The following is a 15,179-nucleotide window of genomic DNA, read 5'->3' on the forward strand; positions in this document are numbered from 1 at the left end:
CATTGCTCACTCTTTCAGTCCAGCTGATACGATCCATTTTTCTCAAGCACCACATTTCAAACGCATTCAATTGGTCAGTCATCTCTTTATTGATTGTGAAGAACTCGCATCCATACATCCCCACACTCCAGATCATTGTCTTAAGGATTCTTACTTTTAACTGTTTGTTCAGATTTCTGTTTCCTAATATGTGGTATATTTGGAAAACTGCTGCTTTTGCTTTTTTAATTCTGTTCTTAATTTCATAATTAGATCTATTGTCATCTGTTATCCAACACCCAAGGTATTCATTTATCTCTTATTCTAAATAAATTTATTCAGCTGACTTTCGACCATACCAGCTTTGTTGATTCTGTTGTCTAATTCCTTATTTAATTTATAATCTTCACTAAAAATCATGCCTACGTAGCTGAAATATTTTACTTGTTCTATAGGTTCTCCATTCACAATGCAGTTGATATGTTCAATGCTTCTATTTTCATTGTCTTGTTACTGCTGATCTTCATACCAAATAAACTGAATAACAACAGTTATTCAATTTAGTCAGGGAATTCTGCAGACTTGTACTGGATTTATTTAGAAGTAAAACATCATCTGCATAAAGTAAAGAGCTGAGATTAACATCTCCAATTTTGATATCAGATTTCATACCACTTTCCTTCATAATGTGATCCATATAGATAATGATTAACAGAGGGGATAATGTGCATCCTTGTCTGACCCCAGGTTTAACTTCAAACCATCTTCCTGTACTTCCTTCTATTCTAACTGCTAACTTACAACTCAAATACAAACTAAGTATTCTTTGGTATAATTTCGATTTACACCATATAACTCGTAGTATTTTTAACAGCTTTTCCCTTAGCGCTAACCTTGTCATATGCCTTTCCTATATTTACAAAACTTAAATACAGATCCTTGTTATATTCCCATGACTTCTCAACTGTCTTAAAGTGAAAATCTGATCCAGACAACCTCTATTTCATCTGAACTCATCTTGTTATTCTCCATGCTTCCTATCCACAATTTTTCTTAGCTGTTTTTCAAGTATACCTGCACAAATCTCATCCAAAAAAGTCAATAGGGAAATTCCTCTCTAATTCTCTAATCTAATTATCTACCTATTTATATTGGAGTAGGGCTCTCATAGTATCTTATCATCTGGAATTTAACCCTCTGAATTATGCAGTTTAGTCACTGCAAAAGTTTTATACCTCCATGTTTGAGCATTTTCAGTTGAATTCTGCTACTCCAATTGCAATTCTACATGTCAGGTTTTTGCTGGCTTTTACTACTTCAAGTATTGATTTAAATCATTCTGGCAGTAGCTCAGTTGGCAGAGCGGTGGACTGTAGAGGTCATACAAAATATACCAATCCATAGGTCGGTGGTTCAAATCCGCCTCACCGGAAGTCCCCCCCCCTGAAGGTGTGGAAAGAGGGGGAAAAAAGACTACGGTTGCAAATTACCGACCGATCAGCATATCAGGAGTTGTTGTCAAGGTCTTAGAGAAAGTAGTCAAGGGAAAAATACAGGAATGGATTGATGAAAACGAGATACTGTACAGGGGACAGCATGGCTTTGTGAAGGGTAGATCATGCTTCAGTAACTTGCTCAAGTTTTATAACAAGGTGACGGCTGAACTGGATAAGGGAAATGGGTTTACAGTGATACTGCTGGACCTGGCAAAGGCGTTTGACAGGATACCACATGGAATACTAATCCGTAAACTACAACATATGGGAATGGATATAGGATTGGTGAGATGGATAGGTGGTTGGTTGATGGAGAGATATCAAAGAGTAGTTTATTCAGGAGAAGAGTCCAAAAGACCGTCTGTGACTAGTGGTGTGCCGCAGGGTTCTGTTCTTGGACCACTGCTGTTTAATCTGTTCATTAACGATATAGGGAAGGATCTAAGTGGAACAATTCATTTGTTCGCTGATGATGCGAAGTTGGTAGGGCAATAGTGAATGCAGAAGATGTCAAAGTCTTGCAGGATGACTTAGATAGATTGGAGTTCTGAGCTAAGGAGAAAGGATGTCAATTTAATGTGACAAAATGTAAGATTATGCAGCAGTATACCACATTGGTGGAACTGTACTCCAAGAGATTGATGAGGCCAGGGACTTCGGAGTGTTGGTGGATAGGGAGATGAAGTTTAGGGGGCACATTGCAAAAGTAGCTAAATCAGCTCATCAACTCACTTGGTTGTTGAAAAATACCTTGACGAGCAGAGACAAGCAAGTTATTGTACCTCTGTACCGAGCCTTGATAAGACCTCATCTCGACTACTGTGCCCAGATTTGGTCACCTCGGTTCCTTCTTGATGGGGAGGAGGTGGAGAGGATCCAGAGGCGAGTGACTAAGATGATAACAGGTCTATGGAATGAACCATATGAGAACAGGTTGAAGATTTGTGGGTTGCAGAAACTAGTTGATAGGTGGAGGAGGGGAGATATGATTGAGACATTCAAATTGCTAAAGGGATTCTATAGGATTAATTCAGAGGATATTTTTGAGATCAGGACTGGTGGTGGGAGAACTAGGGGACACCTATGGAAGCTGGGCAAGAGTGTGGTTAGCAGGGGTGTTAGAGCTGGGTTCTTTACTTTTAGAGTGGTAAATGAGTGGAATAAGCTGCCAGAGTCTGTTGTGGGTGCTATGACGATGAACGAGTTCAAGACAAGGTATGATAGATACTGTGAGAATGTAATCGCATAGTTGTGTGGACATGATGTTTAGGGCCTCCCTCGATAAGTCTAAGGACTCCTGGAGTCGCCCGAAATAATAATAATAATAATAAATGTACAGCAATCTCCCGATTAATGCGCCTAATGCGTTCTTTAAAACATGCACATTAATCGAATATAATAACCTATGGGAAAATGTATAATTCGTTCCTCAGATTTCTGTACTGACCCTTAATTTTTTTATAAAAGAATTAGGGTATGTCTCAGGGCCTAGTTAAAGGGAAACTATGAAGCTGAAAGACAGTAAAACATATTCAGAATATAAATTTATTATTCTGCTTCTTAAAGAATTGAGCTAACGTAGTTTGACGGGCATTCTGTTTCTTTTTTTCATACAACTGACATTATGGCCCTATTGCCTCTTCTACTGCTTCTGCAAATTTTGCTGCTTCTCTCTCTCTTAATCAGAGTCAGCCACTAAGCATTGCTGCTTAAAAACTTCGATTGCATGAAAACTATTTTCAAATTGTTTCTGTGAAACCTCTTTGGGCTTGTCAGTGATTAAATTTTCTTCATATTCTTCAGGATCTTCCTGCTGTGCATCTAAATTTAGCATGCCGGAATCACTCAACTTCTCAGAATGAGATTTAATTAACTTAGATTCATTTGAAAAGCCTCTAAAATCATTTGCACCATGTGAAAGAATGTGCTTCCAAACAGCTCGCATATTGCTAGCAGTAATTTCATTCGACTTTGCAACTTTATAACCAGGTTGAGATTTCTCTGATTTGCCAGAAAAGTCTTGGAAGGCATCTGCTTCCAAAAAAAAAAAAAAGGCCGTTTTCATCGACATTAAATATTTGTTGATCATAATAGTCCCCCTTCTTACACAATTTTCTTCAAAATTTCTGGATATCCCCTTATCTGCACTTGCAGCTTCGCCTGTGATTAGAGCATTATGTAGGATATTTCTCTTTTTGAAACGCTCAAATCACCCAGCACTAACGTGGAATTCTTCTTTTTCATCATTGATAGCCCTTTCTTTCCAAGTTAGAAAGAGACAATGCTTTTGATTTAATAAGGCAGTGTTTAGCAGGATCCGTTTTTGGTTACAATCTTCGATCTATGTAAAAAGAAGTCTCTCTAATTCAATCATTACAATACTTTGATTTCGAGTGCATGCAGGATGAACTTGAAGCAGCCTTACCTTTCTCTTTGTATTCAGCAGTTGATTCACCCATTTTTGTGTTCTTGTCCTATCTCTGCTCTGGACTCGCCTTGTTCATTTTTCTTTATTATTTCAAGTTTTTCTTCCAATCAGATTACTTTTCAAATCATTTTCACACTTCTGTTTTTTGCTCACTAATTCTTTTACTCATGGTTAAAGGTTAGGAAAATAATTTAAAATAAAAAAGTAAGGAAAACAATTGCACGAGATATGATCAGCAAAATGCTATGTAAAGCAGACGACATAAATTTTGGTGGTAAATTTGGAACATAGTGTACACGGAAATAGTGTAGTATGCCATTAAAAAATAACTTTGTAAAATGTTTCAAATTGGTAACTAAATTATTTCATCTCAGTGAATGATTTTTTAAAATAGTTCGCCATAAAAAATGTATAGATCAAATATTTTCAAAATCGGTAACATTAATTTTTAAGATGTATATAGGCACACTAATTGAATTTGGGTATCGAAAAAAAATGACTCACTAATTGGGGAATTGCTGTATTCTTGATTGTATTCCTGTTGAGTGTTTTTTTTTATCACAATGCTATAACCACTTGTTTCATTTAGCAACTATTCAAAATAATTACTATAGAATATTTTATATCTTCAGTTTTCATGTCACCTTTATCATCTCTGATTCATTTTATAGTACCCTTTCCTGCATTTCTAAGCTCTTTCAACAGCCTCCAGAATATTTTACCACCTTCCTGATATTTATTTTCTATGATCCTAACAAAGTCTTCCTGTGACTTGGGTTTAGCTAGTTTTACACAATGCTGCACTTTCTTACAATTTTTCCTCTATACTCTCAAAAATCACAAATCGACTTAAATGCTATGAACTTTTTGATATGCTTTCTTCTTTTCTTTTACTTCTTGAGTCCATCATGAAGTTCTCATCATCATCAGATTCCTGGCATGTACCTTCAAGGAATGTACAGGATATGATAGTACTACATGAAAAATTTACATCATTGCTAACTTCCTATTTACAATTTTCCTCCAAATCAAACTGTTACTTATCAAGACTCCAACATTATAAAATCTTATATTTCTATTGCCTAAGGCACTTTGTACCGTATCAATCCACCTATATCTTGGTCTTCCTCTGGGTCGTTTTTCTGCCAACCTGGCAGAGAACACTTGTTTTCTTAATCTTTCCACGCCCATTCTGTTTAAGTGACCATACCACCTGAGATTAGCTCTGCTAATGCATTCATGGATGCTGACATTGTTAAGTTTTCTTTCCTAATATCCTCGTTTTTAATCTGTTCAAGCCTCTAATCTTTCTCAGGACTCTCACATCTGCAGTCTCTAGTCTTTGGTCAAGTGTTTTACTTCTGACCCAGCTCTCAGATCCATAAGTTAAAACTAGTTTGAACACTGTCTTGTATACAGCTAATTTAGTGTTCCGACTAATTTCTCTCTTATTCCATAAGAATTTATTCAATTGACTTCCTACCATATCAGTTTTGTTGATTCTGTTGTCTATTTCCATATTTAATTTACCATCTTCATTAAAAATCATGCCTAAGTAGCCCGAAATGTTTGACTTGTTCCACATGTTCTCCGTTCACAACGCAGTTGACATTTTCAACGATCCTGCCTATTTTCATCGTCTTTGTCTTTTTATTGCTGAACCTTCATACCATATCTATTACAACACTTATTCAATTTAGTTAGGGAATCTTGCAGACTTGTAGCGGATTCATTTAGAAGTATAACATCGTCTGCATAAAGCAAAGAGCTGACATTAACATCTCCAATTTTGAAATCATGTTTAATACCACTTTCTTTCATAATGTGATCCATGTAGATAATGAATAACAGAGAGGATAATGTACATCCTTGTCTCACACCAGATTTAACATTAAACCATCTTCCTGTACTTCCTTCAATTCTAACTGCTGACTTACAATTCAAATAAAGACCAAGTATTGCTTGATATAATGCCCCATTGACACCATATAACTGTAGCATATTGAATAGCTTCTCTCTTGGCACCTTGTCAAATGCCTTTTCCAGATCAACAAAATTTAAATACAGATCTTTGTTATATTTCCATGATTTCTCAACTATTTGTTGTAAAGTGAAGATCTGATCCTGACAGCCTCTATTTGGCCTGAATCCAGCTTGTTCTTCACCAAGCTTTTCTTCCACAATTCTTTTCAATTGTTTCTCAAGTATACTTGCATAAATCTTACCAGGAACGCTCAGTTAGGGAAATACCTCTGTAATTCTCACATTCAGTTTTATTTCCCTTTATATATATGGGTACAATGAGAGCTCTATAAGAATTCCAATCATCGGGAATTCATCCCTTAGTCCAGGCCTTCTGAACTATGCAGTGCAGCCACTGTAAGACTTTTATACCACCATACTTCAGCATTTCTGGTCAAATATCATCTACTCCTGCTGCCTTTCCACATTTCAAGCCTTTGATCGCTTTTTCTATTTCAAGTATGGATATGTATTCATGACTGTATTGTTGAGTGTTTTTTAATTACTGTGCTATCACTACTTGTTTCATTTAGCAATTTTTCGAAGTAATTACTCCCTACTTCAAGCATATCTTTTTCTCCCATTTTCATGTCATCTCTAACTCCTTTTACAGTTTCACCCTTTCCTCCATTTCTAAGCTTATTCAACAACCTCCAGAATATTTTGCCACCTTCTTGATATTTATTTTCTATGTTCTTGCCAAAGTCTTCCCATGACTTTTGTTTAGCTAGTTTTACACAGTATTTAGCTTTCTTACATTTGTCTCTGTATTCTCTAAGAGCACAAGCTGACTTATTTGCCAGGAACTTTTGATATGCTTTCTTCTCTTCCTTCACTGCCTCTTTAAGTTCCTGTGTCCACTATGGAGTTCTGATTTTTCTATCCTTGCAGACAACCTCACCACATGCCTCTCTGTCTGAATCAATCAGGGTTTTCTTCAACATTTGCCACTGAATCTCCAAGATTTGGTTCTTGTTCTAAAACTTTCATTTTTTCTTCAATAATCTTAGTGTATTTTAATCTACAGTTCAAATTTGAGATCTGCTCAACTTTTATTCGCTTTAAAACTTTCTTACATGTTATTCTTTTCAATATGAAATTCAATTTTATCCTGCTCAAGACTAAATAGTGATCGCTTCCAATTTCAAATCCTCTGTACACTCTGGTGTCCTGCACCAGGGAGAAAACATCACTATCAACAATAACATAGTCAATGAGACTTTTCTTATTCCTTGCCTCTTCTCTCCATGTGAATTTGTGCACATTTTTATGTTGAAACATGGTGTTAGCAATAACCAGTCCTGAGCAGAAATCCAACACGTATTTATTATTAGCTTTGCACTTTTCTCCAAATTTTCCAAAAATATTTTTGTATGTCTGATAATCATTTCCTACTCTGCTATTTAGATCCCAAAGAAGGACCAACTTTTCATTTTTCATTCTATCAGTTGCTTTCTCTAAAGCCTCAAAAAATTCCTCCACTTATTTTTCTTGATTGTCATTGTCTGAATAAAACATTTTATATTTATTGCTCAGAAAGATCTCACTAGTTTTTGTCTTTTTTGTTTCAGTCACCCCTATTATGTCAATCTGGTACTTATCTAATTCCTCAGCTAGCTCCATTTCCTTGCCATTCAGGCTTCTTACGTTGATAGTACTGATCTTTAACTCTGGTAATGTTGAGTTGGGGTGTGTTTTCAGATTTGTTCCAGTAGCTGACTTTTCGCTGTTTGGGGGCCTTGTTTAACCAGGCGACACCCCAGTTGGCATAAAATTTTGTCATGTTGTACCATCATTTTGTATTTTGGTTTAAGCCAATAAGAATAAAATTTGGTTGGCTAAATCCCAAATTGCTAGCCCATCCTCGTTCATTCAGTATCCAGGTAGATACTCAATAGGGTGCACCACAAGAAGGTGAGGATTGGACATTAGGTCAGAAGCCCTGGTCGGTTCTCCGCATTCCTTTAAAGGCTATGTGGAGGTCTCCTCTCAGTTATACAGCTTTGACCCTTAAGCACCCCACCATGAAGTTCTGATTTTTTTTATCCTTGCAGACAATCTAAATCAACATTTTTGTCAATGTTTTCCAACGAATCTCTAAAATTTGGTGCTTTCATTTTTTTCCTGAATAATGTTTGTGGATTTGAGTCTACAGTTCACCTATGAAAGCTAGTCAACTTTGATTCATTTTAAAACTTTCTTCATATGTTTACCCAAATGAATTTGTGCACATCTTTTTGTTGGAACATGTCAGTAATACTAGTCCATATCCTAAACAGAAATTCAGCAAGTGCTTGCCATTAGTATTAGCTTTGCTCGTTATCCACATATTCCCATAGCATTTCTATATGTCTGGTAATCGTTTCCGACTCTGCTGATTACATCTCTAACAAGGACCAACTTTTTTTGTTGTGTCAGCTGCCTTCTCTATTTCCTCAAACATTTCTCCACTTCTTTCTTTAGTAGAATTTTCTGTGCGACCATAGGCACAAATAACTCTCACTGTTTCAGTTCCCTTTCTGATATTTGCCCATATTACTCTACTTAATATTACTTTCCTTCAAGATTATTCTCATATTTAGCATTTTAACTGAATGTTATTGTATGAATATAACATCTGTTTGTTGATGAGAAACATTAACTGTTTTTATCTTCTTTGCTTCATTAATACCTATTATGTCGATCCAGTTTAGGCCAAATAGAGAATGTCATGACGAAATTTTCACTTTAATACACAGTTAAGAAATCATGGGAATATAACAAGGATCTGTATTTAAGTTTTGTAGATCTAGAAAAGGTGCCAAGAGAAAAGCCATTTAAAATGCTATAGCTATATGATGTAAGCGAGACATTATATTAGGCAATACATAGTCTATATCGGAGATATAAATTAACAGAATTGAATGGGATACTGGAAGATACGTAGATGTGAAATCAGGTTTGTAACACGAGTGCACATTAATAGTATTCAATATATATATGGATCACATTATAAAGGAAATTGGTATTATACCTAATATCAAAATTAGAGATATTAATCTCATCGCTTTAGTTTATGCAAAGTTATACTCTTAAATGAATCCAGTATAAATCTGCAGGATTCCCTTACTAAACTGAATAACTACTGTAATAAATCTGGTATGAAAATAGGTAGAAATGTAAAACATCAACTGCATTCTGAATGGTCAATCTCTAGAACAGTGTTTATCAATATTTTTCCAGATGAAACACCCTTTTATAATAGTCAAGTAACTGCGATCCTTGCCAAATTTGCATAAAAAGGCAATTTTAATAGAGTAAAGAAAACACGTTCAAAATAGATTTTTCAGAATATATTTCTAACCTAATAGTTAATTGATCTAACATTTAATGTGATGGCTGTACTTGAATCTGGGAAACTTGCTTCAAAATTCGAGAGAGTTTTTGTTAAAGCCAGCCTCAACATTCAGTCTGTTTCTTGCTTTGTTTTGATATGAAGAAGCATTGAAAATCCACTCTCTCACAGGATATATAGAGGCAAATGGAAGCAAATTTCTAAAGGTAAGAATGGTGACTTCGATATGACTGATACATAGCACACTAGAACCGAGTCAGCAATTTTTTATAAAACAAATTACATGCTGAGGAATTGTTCTGTAGATCCAAGAATTTATCCTGTATTTCATCAGGAATGCTGGCTATATTCAGGAAAGCAGAGAATGGTTTCCGTACCAGGTGCAGCAGCAGCTTCTCTAAGCTCAGGGACTGCAAGTTCCTTTTCAAGGGATTCAAGGTGCCCAGTAATCTCCTCCTTCAGATTTTCATCCAGTTCACCTTCAGATTCCTCTACCACATTGCTGAGTTTTTCAAACATGACAATGTTTTCAAGATTTACTTTCCAATGCCAGTTTTGCAGCCTAGATATAAATGCCATATTAAAATAAATAAGTTTCACCTTCCTGGCGAAATTTTCTAAAAAAAAATAATTGCAGCTAAAAAGAACCATGCCCCCCCCCCCCCCCAGAAAACAGGTTGGGAACCTGGGCTGTAAAAAAAGTAAAATATTTCAGCTATTTACCCAGAAATTTTAGTGAAGATTGCAAATTAAATATGGAAATAAATAGAATTAGCAAAGTTGGTGTTGTAGGAAGTCAACAGAATAATTTTATGAATAAAAGAGAAATAAGTCAAAAAACCAGCTGCATACTAGAGAGTGGTGTTCAAATGAATTTAATCATGTATCTGAGAGCTGGATTAGAGAAGTGAACAAATGATATCAATGACAATACCATGTTAAAAATGAGGATATCAGGAAAGAACTAGATGTTAGCATTCAGGAATGTGTTAGCAGTACTAATCTTAGGCAGTATGATCACTTAAACAGAATGGGAAAAGAACAATTAGCAAAACAAGTTTTTTTTTACCAGAATGGCAAGAAAAAGACCCAGAAGACCAAGGTCTATGTGGAATAATACAGTGAGAATATAAGATCTGATAATATTGGAGTCCTAACAGATTAACTGGGAGAATAATTGTTAATAGTAAGTTAGTAACGATCTAACTTTTTCATGTAGTGCTATCATAATATACTGTATGCCAGGGGGTGCGTATCAGGAATTTAAAGATGATAATCATAGCACAATGTCAAATTCTTTGATGACTTAATTTTTCAAGCAGAACAGCTCAGAAATCAAAAACAGATTATACTTTTAGCAATTTCTTTCGGATTTTGCTTTATTTACTTCCTGCATGGTTTTCTGAAACTGTGAAAGTGTCATCATGAAAAGAAAAAAAAAAGTAAAATTATTTACTTCTAAATGTATCACTTATGAGAAAAGAGAAGGTCTACCATAGCAAACGTCTCGAGAAAGAAGATTTTGAAATATTCAGAACCATGAAATGACATGGAAGATTTTTATTCTTTTTTTCTTTTTCATAAATGTGAAAATGTTTTTTTTTTTTTTTTTTTTTTTTTTATCTATTACTATACCTGAATTTTATAAGCAATTTTTTAACTTTTTTCTTTTTTAAAACAATTAACTGCTGTGGTATCTTCGACCGATATCAAATTTAATAAATATGTTGGGTAATACCTTGGGGGACTTGTAACTTTTCTTCCTTGCAATTTCTTCTCACGTAATGCTCTTCTCTCTCGCCGTGACTTCCTACCCTATAAAAATGAAAATTGCATCATTTTATATCAGTACTTGTTTGCTTTAAAACAAATAGCACAAATCTCAATTTTCATACATTTACAAATATGTTATTTTACATACTTTTTTTCTATTAATTTATAGCAAAATAAATATGAGTTATTTTATTAATTTTTTTTTATTTTTTATTTTATTAAAAAAGTGTTGGAACAAAAATGATTTTGAAGAAAGACAATTGAAATGGAAAATATCTACCACTCAAACCCATCTATATCATCATAGGTACTTAAAGTTTACTGTGCAACTCCCCAATTATTTCTCAACATAATGCATTAAAAAATCATTTCTTCATCTCATATAGTCCATACTCTTCCTACAACATTCAGAAAAATTTTATGAATCATTCATGATGGAACCTTTAGTTATACTGTAAGGCTTACTTTACAGTATAACTTTACCTTGAATTCAACTAGTTGAATTTAAGGAGATCACTTTGTGATCCTATCTGCAATGTTCATTAAGTTTTTAGGAAGAGATAACGATGTATCCAAGTTTAGGCTGACACAGTGGATGGATGGCACTAAATCTCTGCAGTGATTTGTATGAGTTGACATTGTTGTGATGGTGGAAAAGTCACTCTTTCATGTTAAAAGGAACTCTTTAAATCAATGTCTTCAATTTTTGCAGTGTTCCAATGCAGCACTCACTCTTAATGGTAATGCCAGCAGCATGAATTCTCAATGCACCATTCACATTTCAGAAAGCAGCTAGAAGATAATAGGTTATTTCAGGTTATGGCCCAGAGCAATTATGGCTATGAGGCCAGTGTATTATAATTGTATGTGTTTATATGGTTCTTCCTCCTGAGTTTCCAGCCTGCCACATCCATGAGATGGTGGTAACTCATCTTCCAGTGAAAGTTCCTCATAAAGCTTCTTTGCATTCTAGAGGGAATCTGAACCAAAGTTTTCCAATATCATCCATGCCAACTGAGCTACTGAGGTTCACAGACAGCAATCCAAAAATTAATGCACTTTCTGCACAGATATCTCAAAAAATTTTCACTTGCTCATGAATGTCAACTGATGGAATGTTTGAAGAACAAACAAAAATAGTTCAACTGCTCTGATATTATAGTTTAGGAGACTAATGGCAGAAATGCAACTGACCAAAATGCAGAAGTCTGTGAACATGTGCAATTCAATTGCTATATGATTTGTGTTGAGATGAAAAAGCAGCTATATTACTTTTCAGCACATTATCCTCGTATATGTTTTTACACAAACACACACACACACACGCATGCATGCAAACATAGCACTAAAAACAAATGTCAGTGCCATGGGAATTGCTATGTGTTTTAAAGGAGGTTGTAAATGTATAGTACAGAAATATTGTAGGCAGGTAGAAGTTCTGAAAACACAATGTCCATGGTGATATCTTAAATTATTCATCTGTATTCTTTAGGAAGTAATGAAATAAGTAAGCCATACCATAGTATGGGAAGAGAAAATGAAAGAAGAGGATATAAAGCTGATTTGGTAAATATGAAGGACTGCTGACTAACTGCCATTCATATGTTAACAAACTTGCAGGAGATAAAGCATGATGTCAAAGTGCTTTCTTTTGAACAGAAAAAACTTTATAAAGTGGTGTCTGTTATTTAATGAATAGAGTCTAATGAAAATGAAACAAGAAGTGGCAGGATGAAAACAGCGACTGATCTGCAAAACCAGAAGTCAGTTAAAAGTATTATTCTTCAAAACCAAAAATTCAAATTTCTCAACTTTAAACTGTCGCCAGATCTTTCTCTGTTGTGAAATGTTAGAATATTGTTGATAATGATTCAGCACTGCAAACGATCTTTCTCAGCAATTCTCATACACTGCTGCAACAATGTTATGCTGTGGGAGGAGGGGTGTAAAATTTTACACTCCTTGACGATATTCCTACTTCCTTGGGATTGCTGTCAGGTGGGATATGGTGGGAGACCTGTGGAGAGCTACAAAAGCCAAGTTGTTTAGTTTTAAAAAAATTGCAATATTAGATTAAAAATACCGTTAGAAGTCGATTGTATTGTGGTGGTAATTAGATTTAAGTTAAAAGTTTTATTTAAGTATAGTTAATTTAATCTTTCTGCATTCTTCTTGAGTATTCTGCAATTGAGTAGGTTCTTCTCTTAGTAGCAAAAACTTTTCTTCCACTCTCTTCTGTTCTGAGTCTTCTCTTTCAAGGTCTCCATTCAGCATGTCATCTAGCATTGTTTTCCTTACTCTTCCTCTGGATCTTTTTCTGTCTATTTTTCCTTCGATGGCATCTCTGATTATTCCATTCCCTCTCAGAATATGTCCGATTCAGTTTCCCTTTCTTCTTTTTATCCTCCTTAATAGACTTCTTTCTTCAACTCTTTTTAAGACCTCTTCATTAGTTATTTTATCTGTCCATTTCATTTTTTCCATCCTTCTCCAAATCCACATCTCAAAGCTTTCCAAAATCTTAATTTCTTCTTTCTTCAATGTCCAAGTTTCAGCTGCATAGAGGGCAACACTTCACACATAACATGTTATTAGTCTTTTCTTTAGGTTTCTATCCATTTTACTTCTGAATAAATTCCATTTTCTATTAAAAGCATCTCTTCTCATTGCTATTCTTGCTTTTATGTCACGTTTACATCTTCCATCACTGCTAATAACACTTCTTAGATATTTAAATGTCTTTACTTGATTCAATTTTTCCTCATTTATTCTGATATCCATATTTGCTATTTTCATTACTTTGTTTTTCTGATATTAATTTTCATTCCATAATTGATACAGGATTCCAGTAATCTGTTCAACAGATGTTGTAGTCCTGTTTCAGTATTTGATAATGCCTTGTCATCTGCGTATCTTATTGCAAATATCTGTCTACCTCCAATCTTTATTCCTTCTTCCGAATTCTCCAGTGCTTCTTTTAACATTGCTTCAGAATACATGTTAAAAAAAATTGGTATTAAACAAAGTTTTACACAGTGTTTAGCTTTCTTACATTTGTCTCTGTATTCTCTAAGAGCACAAGCTGACTTATTTGCCAGGAACTGTTGATATGCTTTCTTCTTTTTTCTTCACTGCCTCTTTAACTACCTGTGTCCACCATGGAGTTCCGATTTTTTTATCCTTGCAGACAACCTCACCACATGCCTCTCTGGCAGAATCAATCAGGGTTTTCTTCAAGGCTTGCCACTGAATCTCCAAGGTTTGGTTCCTGTTCTCAAACTCTTATTTTTCCTTCAATAATTTTTGTGTATTTTAGTCTACAGTTCACATCTGAGAGCTGCTCAACTTTTATTCACTTTAAAACTTTCTTACATGTCATTCTTTTCAATATGAAATTCAATTTTATCCTGCTCAAGACTAAATAGTGATCACTTCCAATTTCAAATCCTCTGTACACTCTGGTGTCCTGCACCAGGGAGAAAACATCACTATCGACAATAACATAGTCAATGAGATTTTTCTTATTCCTTGCCTCTTCTCTCCATGTGAATTTGTGCACATTTTTATGTTGGAACATGGTGTTAGTAATAACCAGTCCATGTCCTGAGCAGAAATCCAACAGGTATTTGCCATTATTATTAGCTTCGCTCTTTTCTCCAAATTTTCCAAAAATATTTTTGTATGTCTGACAATCATTTCCTACTCTGCTATTTAGATCCCCAACAAGGACCAACTTTTCCTTTTTCATTGTGTCAGTTGCTTTCTCTAAAGCCTCAAAAAATTCCTCCACTTCTACTAAGGTTCCTAGTAGAACCTTAGTAGAAGTGGAGGAATTTTGTAGAAGTGAGGTCACTACTCATTGATAAAATACTTCAATGGTTTCACATGTTCTAACAAGTCAAACCTGTCTAACTCAAGCCAGAAAACCCTTATAAAATTTCAGTTCTTTTAAATTGTAAGAAAAACTGCAAGAGAAAGTAACAAATTAGTAACCCATGAAAGTTACTAATTAATTATAAACCAAATTATTAAAACAAACTAATACTTTCACATTATTAAATAAAATAATTTTAGATGATTCCAGTATTGAAGTATCTTTGATTTTGTGAAACTAAGATTCATGGTGGAAGGAATAGTTATGTAATAG

At 34.7% G+C, this 15,179-nt stretch overlaps 1 protein-coding gene across 2 annotated transcripts in view; it reads right to left on the reverse strand.

Moving 5' to 3' along the window:
- Nucleotides 1-15,179, reverse strand: part of LOC150102225 (uncharacterized) — a 274,606-nt gene that overhangs the window by 182,138 nt on the left and 77,289 nt on the right. For both annotated transcript variants that reach the window (XM_090399744.1, XM_090399743.1), the window contains exon 10: nt 10,998-11,074. In XM_090399744.1, the coding sequence (XP_090255870.1) occupies nt 10,998-11,074 (77 nt within the window). The remainder of the gene's footprint in view (nt 1-10,997; nt 11,075-15,179) is intronic.

Source organism: Typopeltis vanoorti, chromosome 10 (genome assembly GCF_054136105.1).
Source record: "Typopeltis vanoorti isolate ZY-2024b chromosome 10, IOZ_Tvanoo_1.0, whole genome shotgun sequence".
Classification (NCBI taxonomy): Eukaryota; Metazoa; Arthropoda; class Arachnida; order Uropygi; family Thelyphonidae; genus Typopeltis; species Typopeltis vanoorti.